The sequence below is a fragment of the Bidens hawaiensis genome, unplaced genomic scaffold (assembly GCF_021521415.1).
Source record: "Bidens hawaiensis isolate Kalapana, Puna unplaced genomic scaffold, B.hawaiensis_p1.1 tig00032780_1, whole genome shotgun sequence".
Taxonomy (NCBI): domain Eukaryota; kingdom Viridiplantae; phylum Streptophyta; class Magnoliopsida; order Asterales; family Asteraceae; genus Bidens; species Bidens hawaiensis.
In genome coordinates, this window is record NW_027495598.1 from 124,518 (window position 1) to 145,931 (window position 21,414).

At 32.9% G+C, this 21,414-nt stretch overlaps 1 protein-coding gene across 1 annotated transcript; it reads right to left on the bottom strand.

Annotated features, from left to right (window-relative positions):
* Positions 1-403: 403 nt before the first annotated feature.
* LOC143584054 (spliceosome-associated protein 49-like) lies at positions 404-2,231 on the bottom strand. The gene is made up of 4 exons (XM_077066209.1): positions 2,136-2,231; positions 1,064-1,275; positions 875-975; positions 404-783 (listed from the first exon to the last, which is right to left on the bottom strand). Exons 1-4 carry the CDS (start codon positions 2,167-2,169, stop codon positions 696-698), a joined length of 435 nt encoding a protein of 144 aa, XP_076922324.1. The 5' UTR covers positions 2,170-2,231; the 3' UTR covers positions 404-695.
* Between the last annotated feature and the right edge of the window lie 19,183 nt (positions 2,232-21,414).

Below are 21,414 nucleotides of genomic sequence, written 5' to 3' on the forward strand. Positions count from 1 at the left end.
TTATCATTTGATTTGTTTTCACTCCAATTTTTATGACAAATTTACAAATCAAACACCTCAATCTTCAAATTCCTATTCATTTTACAAAATCCCAAATTTTTAAGGACGAAATTGATGGAAGGCTCCTGCCTCCTTGTATTTTTATACATATACCACAACTAGACTTTCAGTATTCTAGATCCCTGAAATAAAAAACAATTTATCAGTATGCATCAAAAACAACTTTGGGTCATTGGCAACATGACAACATGTACAACCAATTTTACCTCTATGTAATGTTTTTATTTCGCCTTTTTATTTGTAATAAACCACAACCCGAATTAACTCATTTACAAGTAAATAGTTCAAAATCGCCGCCACCAGTTCACATTATACAAACCCCGGATCGTCGGTGTTAATAGATTATAAAAGCACCTCAAGCTTCTTCCCCTTCCAATCTACATAGATTGGAATAATCATAACAATAATAATTAAAATAAGAGCAATGATAATACCTAAAAACCTAACCTACAAATCAACCAAATATAGATACACTAAACAAAGTGAAGGCCACTAGCTAATGATATACATACTAAACATATGGGTTTTGGACCTTTGGTCATTAACAAATCCCTATTGTAATATTTGAGTTAACCACAATATAATAGTCATTAATTTGGTTATCAAGTAGCATATTGTTTTAAACATTTCATATCCTATCGGCTTGACCTAGAACGGGTATAACCATCCCATGTTGTCCCAAAACCTCTTCGACAGTCACAAATTTTGTGGTCCACATGTGATCTATTTACACAACGTGAAACTGAGATTTAAATAACAACATTGTCATGAATAAGAATCATCAAGTAATAAAGATATATTACAATTTGCATACCGTGAAAAAGTGCTTGTTGCAGCATCTTCATGGTGCCTTGATTTATAGAAAGAATTATATGTTGCTTGCATATTTGGAGTAAGCTTGTCTTGTCCGGATATCTGTCCATTTTATTATGAAAACTACATATTATTACTCAAGTAAAATAATATTTGATACGCTAACTATCAAGAAGGGAAGTTAAATTACTCCAAATCTCAAGGTTCGGCTGTAAAGTGTCACGAGGCCCCTAAAAAGCCGCACAGCATAATCTGCAATCTCCTCAGTTTCATATTCTGCAAATGCAAAACCTTTCGGTTTATCGGTTTCTTTATCCCGTGGAATGTGCAAGTCAACTACCCGTCCAGCTTGAATAAGGATATCGTATAAAACCCGATCGGTCACTCTCTCATCCAAATTACCTTTACAGACAAAAGATTTACAAAAATCATGTCCATAACCGAGTTATGTTGTAAATACTTATATTGCCTTAATATAACCAATGATTATGATATCTGATCACAATGTTTTACATTCTAATTGAAGATTATTGATTGAAAAGAATTGATCCTCACATATAATACATGAACAATGTTAGAGCTGTCCAAACCGCTCTACGCTCGCTTGATTTCGGCTCGGTTTGGTTTGGTTCAATTGGCTCTAATTAATTAATTATATAAATATATAGACACACAATTTTATAAATTCTTATAAATTTTCCATAATTCCATCAATTTCATTTATTCGCTTCAAGTTTTCAGGTATTTTGTTTACAAATTCATCATATCTCACTTCAAACTTCCTCTTATAGAAATTTACCATCTATCAATTCATGCGTTTGTCTACAAAGTAAAAACTACTAATTTGTTTACATATATATTACTTACAACTTCAAACGTGTTTGCTATTGAAACTTTAAATAAGTAATGCTCGGAAATCGCTCAATGTTCAATGTTGGGTTCGATTTGTAAATGAGCCAAGCCCTCGGTCGGTTGGGCTCGGTGAACAGCCGTGAAATGTTAAGATGGAACACATAATTCTAAAATCCAGTCAATCAATCAATTTAGATGATGACAATTAATTTCGTGTATGAAGAATGAATTATTATACATTCAATATTGCAGCAGAAAGTAAAAGATGAAGAAATCAATTCAACGACAGAGCTACGAACGTGGTTTCGGGGTGAGTGATCGGATAACTTAATCAATCGTCAATTACAAACCACGATCGCTGAAGAACTAATAATCAAATTACTGGACTAATGATAATGATAAATGGTTACCGATGTAAACGGTGCAGTTAGGATCGGAGGACATGATCGACGAATATCGTAAAAACCTCTCCTAATCAAACTTTTGTTGTTTCATCTTAATAAATATAGGAATAGGAATATTGATCTAGCAACAATGGAACCTAATTTCCTATTATAAACAGGTATTTGTGTATTTTGTTGTTATTATTAACTTATTTGCTGTTACAAGTAGGGCTGAGCACGGTTTGGTTTGGTTTGGTTTGGTTCGGTTCGGTTCGGTTTTTAGGTGAAACCGAGACCGAAATCGAAAAGTCGGTTTTTCAAATACACAAACCGTTCGATTTTTGGTTTTTGGTTTTTTGGTTTCGATTCGGTTATAATCGGTTTTTTTTGTGTGTGTAGACATTGCAAAAAAAATTCCAAAAAAATGAAAATGCATGTTAGATCCAAAAAACAAAAATAGGTATTTGTTACGTGGAACCAAACGAATACAAACTTACAAGAGTATTAGAGTTTAAAATTCAACAAAATGCTTAATAAAAAAAACACTAAAAGTTTAGTTCCAATCTTCATTCTTTATATTCAAAGTTTACTCCCAATCTTTACAATCTTCAGAATTCTCATCACCATCGACGGTAGATCCTTTTGGTATTTTGTTTCCGGTCCTAATATCTAAAAAAACACATATAATTGTATTAATAATTAAGTAAAAACACATATCGGTTCGGTTCGGTTTTTTTCGGTTTTTTAAAAATGGAAAATCAAACCGAAACCGAAAATTCGGTTTTTCAAAAAAACAAAAAATAAACCGTCGATTAATGCTTCGGTTTTTTCGGTTAATTCTGTTTCAGTTCAGTTAATTCGGTTTCTTGCTCACCCCTAGTTACAAGTATTTGTTTGTGGTATATTGTTAGATTTTAATTCTTTTATTGTTATTAATAAGTTTTTTTTTTATTATTATAAAATGTTGGTTATGTAGATTACTATTGTAATTGGTATTGTTTCATACATGTTTATTTTTTTTAGATTGATATTTTTCGTACGTTCCCATGTTAAATATTATTTGTACACGAACTCTCCCCAAGGAATATTCTCCTTTAAGCTAATAGGTACATTCAAAATCGTAATTAATAACTGATTTTCAACGTAATTAATTGGTTAAGTAGGCATAACTTTCATCGTGGAATCGAATCTTGCTAGAGAATTTTTTTTTCAGGTTGAGCCAGTAGACTTACTCAAGTTTTTTTTTTCTTGATGGATAGATGAGATCATGAGATTTTGTTTTTTGGGGAAGGGAAAGTGATCCATTTTATCATAGGTATTAACGCTTTATTATTAAAGAAATCATAAATTAATTATTTGTTTCTGTAATAGTTAGAATAATAAGTTCATCATAAATATTTCTTAATTTCTTAACCATTAAGATGCAAATTTATTCCACGTCTTTTCATAATTTAAGAGTTTGCTACTAGAAAATATAACTCATTGATATGGATTCAATTTCTTACCGATGCTGGCTTAAGACCCGTATATTAAACAAATACTTTATGAGATAATTATATTTAATAATTAAGCAAAATACAAAATAACAATAAACTTATCATACATTGTTAAGAGACAACCATTGTGCAATGGTGTTTAATACAATTACACCTTTAGACCTAACGGAGAAACACTTAATCATCGTCAAACATTCGAATTAACAACGATTAAAGGGTATTTAACCCGGTAAAACGGCCGGGATATAATGAAACGCAATTACGATCAGTTAACAGCAAACGCTCCATGTGAGACTATAAACAGGACCTAATCGAACATCTAAACCTGCTAAAATCATCATTTTAATCTAATACACTCTCTTTTGTTCATCAAATTTTGTTTCCAGCCAAACCTCATTCATCGTCAATCCGTAACTCTACCAGGTAATTATTATATGTTTATGAATCATTTTGGGCCGCAAAACAAAACCCCTAACATAATTTTGACAAACATAGAACAAAATAATGGAATTGGAATGGTTTCTAATGAAGAAGATGATCCAGATTCTTAATTTATACACACACACACATATATATATATAGGGAGATGATCAAAATAAAACTCACATTTAGAGAAAAAACTTAAAAACTCCTAAAGAATTATTTTTAATTAAAAATAAAAAAATATTTTCAAAATTCTGTTTTAGCCATTATTCTTATATTTTCTTATATTTCACTCGAAAAACATAAAAAATAAAAAAAACCGTTGTAATGCACATACGTATTACTGTGCGATACCGTTGTATTACACATGTATATTACTATGTATTTTTGAGTTTAATAGTGTTTTATTGCATATATTCAATATTTGTGTATTGTATATGTGTAGTAGTGTTGTATTATATGGAAAAAAATAATAATAAAATAAAAGTCGATGTGGTGCACATGTGCGTTAATGTTGTATTACACATACGTACTAATGTGTATTCGATGTGTGTATTAGTCTTATATTGCATATATACAATGATGTGTATAAAATATGTGCAATAATGTTGTATTCTATGCAATACAAACACTTTTGCATATATGCAATGCACACTATTACACATGCGCACTTTACCAACGTGATTACCGACAAGTTTTTTTTTTTGGAACCAATAACACATATAAGAATAATGGAAAAAAAAAGAAACTTCAAAAAAAATTTAAAAAAAAGTTAAAAATAGTTTTTTAGAAGTTTTTATGAATTTTTAAGTTTTCTCTTTAAGAGGAGTTTTCACTAGAACCCACCCTTATATATATATATATATATATATATATATATATATATATATATATATATATATTTCTGTTTTCTTAACAGTAAACAAGCTAGATCAGATGGTTAAGTCATATGGATGTGAGTCATAAGACTGAGGTTCCCCGGGTTCGAACCCGGGTCAGCATGTTTTGTTTCTTTATTTTTTTTAAATCTTTTTCTTTTATATTATTAACCATATAAATCATTAAAAATCATTTTAAATCAAATAAAACTATAACTTTAATAAAATTATTCATAAATTAAATTTTATCATTTTCACCCAAAAACCAACTTATTCATATCTGTCAAGTTTTCGCATCGACCGTTAATATAATATTATATTATCTATTTGTTTCGTTAACTTTTTATTCGCTAACGTAATCATTTTCCAAGATAAATATTATGCCGTTAAAAATCGATATTCCATAATTATTAATCTCTTATTAATAATAAATTACTAATTATAATAGTATTAAAATAATAATAAAATCGTTAAAATTTCATAAAGCTTAAAAACAATATTATAATATAAAATGCCATAAAATAATAGAATATACTTTAAATATTGCATAATCCTAAAATTATATTAATTAACTTTTATAATCTCGTAAGTTAGTCTTTATTTTGTATTTTTAAATTATAGCTCATGAAGTTCGATTGCTTCAGTTTCGTTAATGCACTTTCGGCTTTCGCTTTCCGTTTATCATCAATTTCACATGCGAGTTTCTCACACCCCCTTTTAATGTTTTTATACGTTGGGGGTAGCATGTATACCTTATTCAAATCAATCTTAGTTATTCATTTTCAAACCACAATTTATATCATGGACTTGTGTGTTTACTTGACTTCTTGCTTCAATTTCGAGTGATAAGTGTGATCATACACCCTCCTTTTCACTCAGGACCATGTTGTTATGAGTGGAAAATGGCCTCATTATCTGTCACACCCAACCTAAGGTGGAAATGCCGGGGTACGAACCGTGGTTCACAGCTCACAAGGTACTATCATATAATATAAAATATGACAATATCTAATTAATTTATTTATTTCAAAATTCAAATAAAGTGCACAAGTTTCAAATATAACAATATTAATCCAAAACAAAATAACATTTAAATATTCTTTATTTTATTTTCTAAGGTCTTTCTATGCGTTCTTCACTTAACTTCAAATCGACTGATAACCCGCATATGCGTAGAAAATAACAAAGATTTGTCAACAACACATGTTGAGTGAGATGATCACCAATTTTCATGATACAATAATAATAATAATAATAAATGATAAATGCGCTAACAAAATAATGCAAGTAATTATCAATCAAACCATAAGCAAATAGTGTGTCAGTTGACCATGCCTCACGAACACGAGCTATAGCTATTATGACTAGCATACAAATGTGATTGTCGGTTGACCATGGCTCTCGAACACGGGCTATGGCTACTAGGACGACGTATGATCATACTATAATATGATCATAATGGACCTCTCCGAATTTGATAGAATGTAAGCACATAAGCAAGTAACAAAATAACATTTGATTGAATACACACCATCATTCGTTTGCTAGTTTTATGTATGTATGTAATATAAAGTAACTATTAGTTCGCATATGTCCCCAAAAGGTTTGAAAACAGTAAAATAAAAGGGGGAATGATATCTCACCTTGACGATTAAGCGAATAAATCGAGAGATAGAATAAACGAGCAAAGTTAACATGACAAGTTTTCTGATATAACAAGACTTGATACTTATACAAAATAAAATAGAGTCAAAATCGAGAACATAGCCGCTGGAATCAATCCAAATGGATATATAGAACTCCGGTTATGAGGTTTTTAGTAAATAAGCGAGCTGGGACTGACCAGAATCCGAACAACGAGTCGGGTTTTGGTCAGTACACTCAAAATATCGAGATAAAACTAAAAATTCTTCTTGACCGAAAACTAATTCCGATAAGAAGATATAGTAATTGAAAAATCATTAAAATTGACTTACAAAACCCCATAAACTTGTAAAATTGATTAAGGGCTTTTGTTCTAAAAATAAAAACCTACAATTTTGAAGAAGACAACTTACCCCGAAGATGAATAGAAGAATGAGAAAATTATGGTCAAAGAAGCCTTGAACACCAAAGTCAACTAGTCTTGAAAGAATTCAGTTAAACTTGAAGAATATGACAACGGGAAAGAAGAATTTAGTGGGTTTAATGTTATGAACGACCAAGGACTGTAGTTTTAGGGTTTTAGGTTATGTTAGTCTAAATAATAAAGTCCACAAATTCGTTTATTTGCTAAATGAACTCGTTTAGGAAACAAAATAATCAATAAATGACAAAATCATGTCCAATATCTTAAAGATGTTCTCTTAAGCATCAAGAAAATGACTTGGGATATTTTAAAACATTAATTGATATAACTTGGAGCTTAAGTTTCGTTAATTTAGTTGAAAACATGAAAGAATTGGCAAAATTAGTCTTTGTGGTTCCCGAAAATGCATTTTTAGCCATTTTAAGCGATTTTAAGAGTTTATAAGGACTATTTGGCATGATTGAAAGTTATGAAATTATAAAATAAGTTAAATCAAGTTAAATACCAATAAATACAAGTTTTAAATAGTTCGAAAGATCCAAATTACATTTTCGAATCGGTTTAAACAAATACGAAAAATCTGAGATGTTACATTATCCGAGTACGTTGGTTGTTATCAACTAGAAAGGACCTTGCATGCGATTATCTTAGTACGTTGGAAATGACCTTACTTGTGCAATATACACTAGTTCATGGAATTGTATGATTTTCTATTACGTATATATTTAAATTCGTGTGATTCTCACTAACTACTTGTTAGTTGACTTTGTTTTTATACATGCTACAGGTAAAACCAATAGAGGTTGAAGAAAAAGAAGAGAAATTAGTACTTAGGTTATCAAAATAACGGATCAAGATGCAAGTTGCTAGTTGTTTTTATTTCCTTGTATTTTCTTACTTTCAAAACTTGTGTATTTGATGTTCAAAGTAATTAGTGATAATATTATCACTTAATAGTGTCACATGTTTTTAAGTAATCTGTACGTCACCCTCAGGCGTTTTCGCTTAAGTCGGGGTGTTACATCCGTGACACAGTCAGTTACATCGGGACCATCCTTAACACGCTCAACCACCTGAAAAGAAAGCATACAAATAAGTACTTATACAACAAAATAATGCAAACAAAAAATAATACCCCACGAACAAAGTCAGTCATGAACCATTTCTGGGGGTTTTCATAGCAGGATCACTCATGTAGAGTTCTTAAGTTTGACCATCAACATGCGCTTGGAGAATAGCATTCTCCTTCTTCAATTCATCAACTTGGGTGTATTTGGAAATAGCCTCGGTTTTCAAACCCTCGAGCTTAGCTCTTAAACGAGTAACTTCATCATCCCTCTGCTGAATAACCTTGTCCCGGGTGGTTAAAGAAGAAGTGAGATCAACAATCAAAGAATCTTGTGCAACAATAAAACCATCATGAGCCGCTACTTGCTCTCTCAAAGCAATAAGAGCAGCATTGGAAGCCTCTAGGTCAGCCTTGACTTCTTGCACTTTCTCGCGGGCATCCAGCAACTTCACATTCTCACGTTGGCAAGATTCTTCCTAATGACGAACAGCTTCACCATGCTTCGCTTTAGCAGACACTAAATCCTGGAATGCAGTAGCAAGATTCCACTTGGCAGCGAGAGCTTCCTTCCTGTGATCCTCAGCTTCCTTCAACAACCTTTCCCGTTTTGCAGTCATCTCAGACCAGTACTCTCTCATAGCCATCCACTCTCGAGCTATCTCCTTGCTAGCGAAGAGAGAGAGAAAGTTGTTCCGCGAACCTAGTCATCATAAAGATTACCATGGGAATGTCCGCGCTAGTAATCCAATTCCGAATGAGGTAGACAGTGATTTAAGAAATCACGAAAAACACCTAGGTCTTGAAACCGGGAAAGAGCAGTAAGACTCCAAGGAGGGAGTAAAACTCATCTTCAACACGGGGGATAGGACCAAAAAAGACACCGACCCCGTCACCACCACCACCATGTTCTAAGCCACCACTTCCACCACCACCTCTTCCGTCTCCAAGGTTTATCCTAAAGAACGACATGAGAAGGATCTTGTAATTCAGAAGGTGGCGTAGGTGTAAGGTCTCCAACAATATCAACATCCTAAAAAGTGTCTTAAGTTGAAGTGTCCAAGCCATCCCCCTCAAAGGCAATATATCGCATGGGAGAAGGGGACCTAGAAGGTATCTTGTGACAATCCTCTAAATAGTCATTTTTCCGATGCTTAATTATGATTTCTTAACATTAATTCCCGCATGATTAAATTTTCTTAAGTTTAATCACAACGAGTCTAGCATAGGCCCGCATGTGCACGATACATTGCACATAAGTAGTTTATTTTTAATTAAATTACTCACACTTGTCGGACACAAACGGACGTTGGTGATAACTTGTTTAAACGGCTCGAACGCGTTTCCTATTTAATGAATGTATATAAGGTTTGATTTCATATTATACGAATAAATTTTACAATTATTTTATAAAATATTAGCAATGAAAATGAAGTGATTCTTCAAATGCTATTATTATTTTAGTGAACTATTTGGTTAAACATTACCAACTCAAAGGCATACGAACACTGATGACAAAATTAATAATATTACACGCGACAATAATATTTTGTTTAAATATTAAATTTATGCTCAAATAAACGTAGGTCTCGTAAATAAACCTTTATGGGTAACGCGCTATATATATATATATATATATATATATATATATATATATATGTTGTATGTATATACATACGAGCACACAAAAATGATACACTAAGGATACGTGAGCTCGTTTCTTGAACGCTTGAATAACAGAGCAACAAAACACGCCTAAATTTAAGTGGTTATATTTAACATGCATGTGAAAAAAAAAATAAAAAACACACATAAACAAACTTGTTTACACCTATAACCAAACTCAAGAAAAACTAAGATAAAGAATTATTATTTTGTGAGGGTAGTCACGATTTACACACACCTATCTCACATATTTTAATATGATAAGCATATGATTTTATAATAGAATCCCGTGGTTCTTCAAGTCAAAGTTACATATCTCAACTACAACATGCAAATCCTATCCTATCCTATCCATCATCATACCAACTTCATCACATGTTCTCCTTGTCTACCGATCCACCACCGTCCCATCAAACTTGTTCTAAAACTTCACTCAACCTTAAATAGTCATAGTGTAAATTATTTACTACAAATTCATTATTTATTTCCTTTATATAAAAGAGCACATGGCCACTTAAACAAAGTTGCAATCAACTTTAACCCAAACACACCATCCATTCTCTCTAGTCCGATCACACACCCCAACCCCCATCTCTTTATCTCGGTTCATATAATAACCCATACACGCATCATACAAACCATTTTGATTAATCCTCAAGAACAAACAGTGACTTAAAAACTTGGAAGAAAGTGTACAAACTTTAGGAGTGGAACCAAGATCAAGATCTTCTATTTTCTTTCTAATCTGTAATCCTAGTGCTAAGTGAGCTAAATTCCTCTAAGCCTATCTTTATATTTTTATATGTTGTGTTTATGCTAGCTTTAACACCCAACTCATAATTTACATACTTACACGTCTAGTTAAAGTTTAAGAAACTTGAAAATAAACTTATTATTCTTGAAAAACACTTTGAGATTTGAAAGGGCTAAATGATATGAAAAGCATGCTTAAATGTAGTTTATGTGTTACTAAGATAAGGTTAAAGGGGTTAAAGGACATTATGTCAAACTTTTAAAGATATTACCTAAATATGTCTATACAAGAATGTTATTAAAAGATGTTTACATGGGTGTCCTCTATATAATATGATTTTGAAAGATAAACGTAGAGTGTGTTTACAAAGTACAAAAGATAGTATATAACCCATGTTGTAAGAAAAAAAAAGTGGATTTTGTATAATATATATGAGTTAGTCAATTTGAAAGACAATATGACTCGGTTTTGAAAAAAGATAAAGATATTGGTGATTTAAAGTAAAAGTTAGATAAGGTTGAAGAATGTGTAAATTTTGGACATAAAAATATAGTTTCAAAAGTTGTAAGTTGAAAAATGTAATTAAAAGAATACATGTGTTTTGAGACAAAAATGTACGCTTTTTTTTAAGTCAAAACGTATTATATACTTTTGAGTAAATAAAATAGATATATATGTTGAAATTTCGTTGATGTACTTTTATAAAGCTTAAATACGATTTTAAATAAAACTTTAAATTTTACGTTCGAAAACGGTAAATAATAAGTATTACTTTTAATAACGGCATTTTGTGTTAAAACGACAACTTTTACATAAGCATATATTTTGAAGAATTATATATACTTTTAAACATAAAATAATCATTTTTAAACGGTATATAAAGTGGTTTGGATAGTTATGAACGAAAATATAGTTACATTATATTTTACTAAAATATTTGTCGTGACTTAAAGAAACAATGATTAGATATATATGTGCATATATATACACATATACATACACATTACTCGATCAAGCGAATCAGTTATGTCTAAATAAATACAACACCAAGAAGAATTATATTCTTAATATTTATATAAGTATATAAATATTTACTTTAAAAAATAATACAAAACCTTATCACCAACGGGTCATCCAGAAATCAAACGAAACGTTCGGTTGGTGAAAGCAGCCGACACAATATAATAATAGAAACGTCTGGTTGGTGAAAGCAACCGACACAAATGTAATAGACGAAACATCTGGTTGGTGAAAGCAACCGACACAAATATAATAAACGAAACGGCTAGTTGGGTGAAAGCGACTAGCATAAACCGACTTGCGAGTCGATAACGGTAACTAACTGACTTTACACGTTTAGGACGTGTGAATGCAGCGGACCCAAGTCCAAACTGAAATTGCTAACGAATTGAACACTGAACGTACGAGGTGAGTTTCACGACCCCTTTTTAGTATTTTATTGTTTTATAGATCCGGGGTGGAAAACATACAAGATTGCTTTTATATACGATAATTAGTAACAAAACACCAATCCTTATTCGAACATGAGTTGAACTATGTAGTGCTATAAGACCCTTGCTTACATATTATAACCATTAGCTAACGGAGTTAGCCACAGGAATATACGGATTGTACTATCGACGTTGACATTTCCCCTTACTGTTAGGTTAGTCGCGCTAACCTCCGATATTACATCGAAACAGGGTGCGTATATTCCATCTGTGAGATTTGAACAGGGCAAAAGGATATAAGTCGTGGTTTGGTTATAGGCTCAGAGTTCGTCATATTAATTCGTATATTTAGCTAGTTTACGGAGGATCATCGTATTTGATTCAACAGATTATCGTATACTTATGAACTGATTCAACGTTTTATGAATAACGTGATTTCATATTGAGTCTCAAAACCTGTGAACTCACCAACCATTGTGTTGACTTTTTAAAACGTATGTTTTTCAGGGGATTAACAAGCACTTAAGGAATCATGAAGACGGGACCTCAAGTCAAAAATTAGGATACCTTTTAGGGGGTTTCGCTCTATTGATATTTAGGGTCATATACAAGAAATCCCAATTTTATCTTGAACTAATTTATTTAAAAACATGTTATGGTTTTTATACGCTTTTTAAAACTATTGGTATCCTAATGCTACTATGTTGGCGATAATCATATGCTTATGGTATACATGACGTCACGCACCCGCGTTTCCTTTCTAGCGGGGTGTGACAGATTGGTATCAGAGCCATTGGTTATAGCAAACTAGAAGGTCTAGTCTATAACTAGTGACTCAAATAAACATTTTTATTGCATGCATACACATTTGAATAATATACACTAATTTGTACGGATAATGTTGTCACATGGATTTCGTCCTCCTCGTCTACTCACATTGCATTTCCCGAAAATATAACCATCATTCTCCTAATCGTCACCATTTCATAAGTTGTGATACGCTAGTCTTGGTTACCGCAATAATCACCCGTGCCGACAAGCAGTGGCACCCGTACTTGAATGGTTACTTGAGAAAGTATTCTTAACCGTCGTGGAGCCGGGATGACTCAGCAACCTCAATGTACCTTTATGGAATGAGAACCGGTAACTCCAGTAATGGGAGTACCGAATTGATATATTACTACCGTAAAGTACGTCTCACAAGACTGCGATTCAGAGCTGGCAAATTAGGTACACGACCATATGGTGCGCACGTGTGGCCATATATCACACGAGAAAGCTACGTGTCAATTTCTATTCGAAATATTACGCGATGACTTAGAGGCGTGAAGTGGGGTATAATCCTACGCTCCTATTGTTCACACTGAACCATTCATGTAAATTCCTAACTTGAGGATGCCTATGAATGGAGTCTTTCTAATCATTTCGTCCTCCATAACTTCGGTTCATGATTATTAACAAATCTTTTATTGTTCATGATAATGTTTTAGCATTCAATAATGCAACTAATGGACACTGCAATTCTCTTTAACTAGAAGCTTGAATATGGAAGACACTTGGATGACCATATAGAACAGATTATCATTATGGGTGCACACGTAATCATAATGTGCAATGCATGAGAATCCTAGTGAATGCTATGGCTCGAGCAGATTTCCAAATTAGTCTAAATTCATAAGTTTGTTAATTGAGAATCGGACTACAAGTAAAAGGGATGTTAGTTAGGGTACTGGTGACGACGCCCTACAAGCTTAATCTATCGTCGTTTACTTGAAATGTTATTTCACTCCATTATCATGGACGCCCAAAATTTTCCACCATCAGCAACATAACTTGCCAAATACTCCATTAAGACTATTCCTCAATTTTCGGGTCTCTCTATACCCAAGCTGATGTCTAAAATCATTCGTGGAGTATTATTATGCTGTCAAGTAATAGCAAATAGTTTTTCTCTCATAACATATGCCTCCATTAAGTGCCATGTGTGTTTCCTATTGTGGCGCATGTCAATTGGTGACTCCACTACCTCAGTACTCCATTCGACGTTCATGAAAGATTTCTAGTAATCTTACTCTAAAAATTTAGAAACTCAACTTCTATGTGGCCAACATGTTGTATGACAGTACAACATAAATTTCATCGCTACGCTTGTAAGTGAAATCTAACCCTTTAAGGTAAAACTTTTCGCTCACACTTCTTGGTAGCTTTTCCAAAGATGGAACCCTCTTGGCACGTGAAATCATTACCAACGTCTTTCGCATAGTCTTAAAATATGCCTAAACGTTCATACGTACCTTGCTTTCATTAGAGCATTTTACCATGTGTTGAACCGTCTTAATACACACAAGTTTTCTCATTCAGCTTACGCGTTACGTCAATTAATTTCACTTCTTTCTTGACGACTGTCATTTGCAACATGTTCCCTGCATTAATCGGGATTCTTTCGACGTTCTTTAATCACTGGGTTAAAAAGTGTTAATCTCTCCGGACAACTTTTTGCTTTACAACCATCAATAAATTGCTTCATTCGTCAGTATAATAGGACCCACCTTATGTCATCACAATCATTTCATTCCCTGATGCTTATCATACTTTTGTACTAAGCTCACTCATTTTACTCTTGCATACCATTCTAATTGTTGGGCATGATTTCTCAAAAAAAAAAAAAAAACAAGCTGGTCATATTCATTCTTATTTTGACTTTCATGTGACAGTCAGGTCCTAAACATCTTAACAATGTCCGAGTTTTATTAAGATTTCAAACTAGATTGATACAAGGAATTTCCTACACAAGATTCCGTGTTTAAATTGAATGATTTCATGTTAAATAATAGTATTTTTACGATACCGTCACGCTTATATAAACTTTAAGATCAGAGAACTTTCTTTTATAAAGATTAACGTACCACATGGCCTTTTTTTTTTTTTTTTAAAAAAAAAGACCTATTTGTTCAAGATTATCATCTATATGTGAATGTGTTGTCTTTTAAATTTGAACTCTCAAACGTCATATCTATCATACGAGAAAAATTTTATAACAGTTATAAGTTTTGCTGGAATTCTTAGGGCAGAATTTTTCGAGTTTTTATGGGGGCTATGTTTATCGAAACCAACACAACGTTTATGCAGTTTTAGTAATATATATAAATTCTATGAATGAGTCATCCACAAACATGAGCTACATAAATTATTTTAAAAACTATTTTTGTAATATTTGGAATTTTTAGGAAACATATAAACATCTATATAGTTTTAAAAAAAATGTCAGCTTGTTCCAGTAAAGAAATCCACATTTTCTTATTCAATCTTCACGATCATTTGAGAATCTTTTTATTCCATAACTAATTCTGGCTTATTTATCTTCCCTTATAAACCTTAGGATTTGACAAAGCTCATGTCCAACAGTTTCATCTTATCATTCATACATCAACCGTCTTATATCTTATTGGTTGACTTTACAAAAACGAATACAACGACGTGACCTCTGTATTCGTCCCCGCTCGTAACACAATAAAATATTGAAATATTTTTTTCCCTAACCATCGATTTCCTAGTGTCAACTTAGAAAATTAATCGGCATTGGCATCTACGGATCAAATTCAATATACAAACTTTAGCACTAGTGTTTGAAAGGATCGTTAACACCTACAGACTTAGAAGGACATAAGACTTCCTAAACCATGATATGATTTATAAATCATGATAATCTCATTCTAGAGTCTTGTCATCTATTTCAATCATTATAAGCCCAGCACCCGCCGTTGTTTTGTTCATGAAGAAGCTAATTTGACGTCTACAACACTTTCCATGCGGATTCCTACGATTCGAGATTATAAGGAAAATAGTGAGCATATTCTCCTATGCAAAAATTGAACTTAACGCACCTGTGTTCCTATGTTGCTCACGCAAATTCTACTAACTAGAAATTGGGGATGCCTTCATGACATGACCATTAACCTCCATAATATGCTAAATCATAAGGATACGAACGATAACCAATATCTTTCTCCATAGGCGACCTTAATTTTATTAACCAGTAATACGATTCATTGTCAAGTTAGCATTTTAGAGCTTTCCAATTTCGAAAACTCAAGGACATAAAAATCCATGATCTGATTCCTGGCCTTTGACTCGTGCTGAGTCTCTCGAATGATAGGCCAATAACTAAATTTGAATCTCTCTACAAAGTCTTATATAAAGATCTTTCATGTTTCAATATCAATAAATAAATCCCTAGTCGCATGTCTTACACGTGAAATGGACCATAAAAGACAGGGCCCAACCAATAATTACGTCATAGTTATCCATAAAAATGATGACTGGCATGTCAATGTGCCTAAACCCAAAAATTTCTTTATGAAGTAACATTTCCTCTAGGTGCCTGAAGCTTCTTAATAAATACTTCCCACCAAGTCTTCACTTTATCTTGCCCCTAAATTCATTTATCAAACCCTACATCCAATTCGTGATCATAAATCCACGGATACTTGTGTATTCTAAACAAATTTAGATTCACATTCCTCGATACCTACAAGATATTTGAAATCTTCATTAGTTAGTGAGTACTTAATGACTAAGTTAACTCTTTTCATAATCTACCATAGATGGATAAATCTAGACAGCATATCGTCTAGCTAATATATTGTAGCCTATCCATTCCGTTGGTTGTAATGCACATTCGCAATCAGATCGTTTGAGTTATTGAGAACTACTAATCACAATAATTGATTGTATACTCTCCTTTCCATTAAATTCCATTCATTGGATTCCCTATATATCCGCATGCAAGTCTCTTCGCCTATGAATTGATAAACTAGATGATATGAAAGCAGTACCAACTTAACGTAATATTCTAGAAGAGATGAAGGTTTGAATCTGGTGTCATAATCTTTCAATACGCGACTCAATTTACAACTACTCGCGCCTAACCATTTCAAGTATCGTAGGCTTGGCTACTAAATCTTTAGTCAAGATAGCACTTTAAAATAATTTGCTCTTCCTGCTTGACCGCCTCATTAGCATCTGATATAAAATGGATATATAAAACACCTACGACATGACTTAGGGGCACTTTCATAATCCAAGATATTCATGTGATCTAAAAATTGTATTGTTTAGGAATTTATCACGAACCTAATGTCAACCTAAGGCGAGGTAAACTGAAGATGTACCCGAAGTACATTGGTCCCGTGACTTACAAACTTAAACTACCGCAAGAACTAGGCTTAATTTTTCATATTGATAATAGGTTCCACATATGCAATTTGAAAAAAAAAAGTGTTGAAGTTCGCATTGATAATAGGCTTAATTTTTCTTAGAAAAAAAAATCAGAAGTATCTAGCTAGAAAGTTCAAAACTTAAGACATATTAAACTAGTCAAAGTCGTTGGAGCTCGAAACACAAACCAAAGTTCGCTTCGGAGAGTGCGTAGCAAATGAAAAGAATGTATTATCACCTTTTCGATAACACATCAGTTACAGACGACACGAACTGAATTTCGAGACGAAATTCTAATAACAGGGGGAGAATGTGACAATCCTCTAAATAGTCATTTTTCTGTACAATGTTTAATTATGATTTCTTAACGTTAATTCCCGCATGATTAAATTTTCTTAAGTTTAATCACAACGAGTCTAGCATAGGCCCGCATGTGCATGATACATTGCACATAAGTAGTTTATTTTTAATTAAATTACTCACACTTGTCGGACACAAACGGACGTTGGTGATAACTTGTTTAAACGACTCGAACACGTTTCCTATTTAATGAATGTATATAAGGTTTGATTTCATATTATACGAATATATTTTATAATTATTTTATAAAATATTAGCAATGAAATTGAAGTGATTCTTCAAATGCTATTATTATTTTAGTGAACCTATTTGGTTAAACATTACCAACTCAAAGGCATACGAACACTGATGACAAAATTAATAATATTACACACGACAATAATATTTTGTTTAAATATTAAATTCATGCTCAAATAAACGTAGGTCTCGTAAATAACCCTTTATGGGTAACGCGCTATATATATATATATATTATATGTATATATTTAAAGACTAACTAACGGAATTGATGAAAATAATAATTTAGATAAAGGAATTTTAATATATTTTTTATTAGCTTTTTATGGAACATTATAATATAATATTATGTTTGGGTTTAACAAAGTTTTAGCGATGTTTATTATCTATGTTATAATTTTAACACTAATATGAGAGTTACGATATTATAATGTACGTTTTAAATGAGGATTGTATCTCGAAGACTAATTATGTTAGCGAATTAAAACTAGCGAATTTTAACTCCAAAGAAAACGGATTAAAGCTAACGAACTAATTAATATTTTATTATTATTTTTACTCACTTTGTTTTAATAATATTTTACGTTTTAATGGAATTTTGGGTTATTACTATTTGATTACTATCTTAACGGGAAAATATACAAGGCATGATATTCGTAAAACTTGGACTAATGTTTACGAGTCAAAATTGAATTCAAAGGTTTTATTGCAATACTCTAATTAGTTAAAGTTTGCGATTTATGTTAGCGAACGAATTAAAGTTAGTGGGTTACGAAAATGAAAGTTTGGTTTTTAAGCGAAAAGTGATGAATTGTAATTTATATTTATTTTATAAAAATTTATTTGGTTTATAATAACTTTATTGATTTATTATGATTATTAAAAGATTTAAAAGATTTTTATGAAATAAATAAAGGATTTAAAAAAAATAAAACATAAAACCGCTATGACCCGGGTTCAAACCCGGGTGTGTGGTTTATCAACATATATGTTTAACCAGTAGACCAGGTTAGTAATTTTGAACACAAACAGAAGCAAAATGTTTATAAACTCAAGTTAAACTTCATCTTCTTCATAAACCCTAACCATTTCAATTGATTTAAATTCCTTCATGTTTGATCTTTTTATGTTAGGGGTTATGACAGACGGGTTGAAAAGATTTAAAACCATGTATTAATTACCTCGAGTGGTGCCGGGAAGAGGGAGAATGGATTATGGCCGGAAGTTCGTGTAAGGTCCCAAACCCTGGGAACCCCACAGTTGGTAACCATTCAAAACACTCGTAAAAATAATTAAACTTAAAAACAATTCTTTGGATTAAAATAACATCACAGAGTATAATTCGGCAGAAAACGTAAATAAATGAATGAGTTCCCAAAACCCGGGAATTTAACCCCAAAACCAAAATTAAGTATAACTTTTATAAGTCTTTTGAAATAAAATGTTCATAAGTAATTCTTCATTCCAGTATGCCCTTCACCGTCCAAGTAGCTCCGTGCACGTCCAAGCGATAAGGCATCCTCTTCCTAACCTGAAACTCACACTGACATGCACACAAAGTCAGCTTAAGCTGAGTGAGTTCAAGTTTTAAATAAGTAGCAAAAGTTTTAATAATCATTCCAACGGTTTTAAAACAGCAAACGGAAGTACATCGGTTAGGTCACCTCATTCAATAAATAGTCATTCTTACGTATGAGCATCTCTATACGTGCATTCCTATATATATATATATATATATAACATTCAATAATAACATTCAGGGCCGAGAAAACGTACAACCCAAACACGTAACATTCGGCGCATACAAACACAAAGTAGGCATACGCAACATTCAGTAGTCGAGACGACTACAAAATTCGCCAAATATTGGCCATTCTAAATATATATAAATATATATACATACACACATTCTATAACATTCCAAGGCCTACTAATACTAGCAAGCCTATGTAAAACCATTTAAAACATTTCATCAGTGAGAAAATACTTAGGTGTGCATGCTAGCCCAAAACTTAAAAAGAGTTAAAGGGGGCATCAAGAACTCACCTGAAATCAATCGAACGCCTGCAACGAGCTAGGAAATCCCTAAGTGCACAATCACAAGCAAGGGCTTGTAAAGTATACACAACGTGTTACTAAGCTAGACTGTAAGAACACTCTTGCCTAATGGGCCGTTCAAGCCCAACAACTTGGCCCAAGACCCAACACTCGGCCCAAGGCCCAACACTCGGCCCAAGGTCCAACAACTTTCAATTAACCAAATCCACCCTACGATTAAGGTCGGGGCTAACCAAGATGCACCACTCGCCTGTCGGCAATCAAATCGAGTCGAATACGCGCGTAATAAACCTTAAAACAAATTGTTAAATGAATCAGCCCCAAATGGGCCAAATTCCCCCTTTAATCTTTTCATTCATCATAATTATGTCACCCGAGTTGATCGGGTTGACGGTTCCTTTTTACAACTCTCAATTTAACATTTAAACGAAAATTCGCGCACCGCCGACTCGATTGACCAAGCAACAACCAAACCAGCCCCGAGCATCAAAAAAATAATTTTCCCACAGCCCTTAGACTCCCTTAGGGCTATACAAACTGATTCGGTTGGTCATCCAACCTATTAACGCATCAAACTCAACAATTTGCAATTCTACACCCGATAAACCCTAGTTTTCGAACTAAAATTGATTGACCGACCTAATTACCTCCAATGGACACGAAATTTTAAAATGATATAAATTCCATACCTGGGGATCTTACCACACCGGAAACTCTAATTTTTATCCACGGGAAGTGGGTCAATTACACCTTGGCCAAAAATCTGTCCAACGAAAAGTTCCGGCAAAATTGAGCATCAAAACGATTAGGGGTGAACAAAAAGAGTGTTGGGGCTTGTAGTACATACCTTGAACTACTTCTAGGAGCTTGGAATTGATCAAAAAGTCGAAGAAATGAGGGGGGGGGGGGCTGTTCCCTGGTCCGATCGCTGCTGCTGCTGCATCTAGGGTTTAGGGTTTTTTTGTTTAATGTTATAATATAAAACTTTTTCATTCTAGCCCCCGGAAAATAATAATAATGCAACTTGGAAGAAATGTTAAGCGATTAGACGTACTGGGATGACGTAAGGCTTCTGAGGAACGTCGGATAAATCCCGAGAATTATACATACTCTACAATCTTTAATTCTTGAAACCGGAATTAACGGGCGTTACAATTTGGTCGGCAAACTTGAACTCGGATTATAAGTGTGTTACTCGAGGTTTGGTGTGAGTTTAAGCTTGTTAGGACGTTCTATTTATACTATCAATTGAGTCAATAACGAGTTAATTGCATTAATTTGATTTCCCCACAAATCCGGCGAGTGTTACGGATTAATCATCGGTTAAAAGCGTGTTATAAAGCAATTAATCTGTTGATTAACGTTTGCTATTGTAAACTAAACACGATATGCTAAAAAATACGGGTCAAAGAGCGATAATTAGGGGGCATTTAAGGGTGGCCGGAGCCGTTTTCCGGTGGCCGGAAAATCGGGCCGGAAAAACGGGGTTGGGGATGGGTATGGTTAGGCTTTATATATTATATTATATTTTAAATAGAATTTATACTTTATACCCTTGTACTTTCTAGTTTCTTTAATATCAATTTAATTAATACATTTTCACTATACACCTTGAACTTTGAAGATATTATAA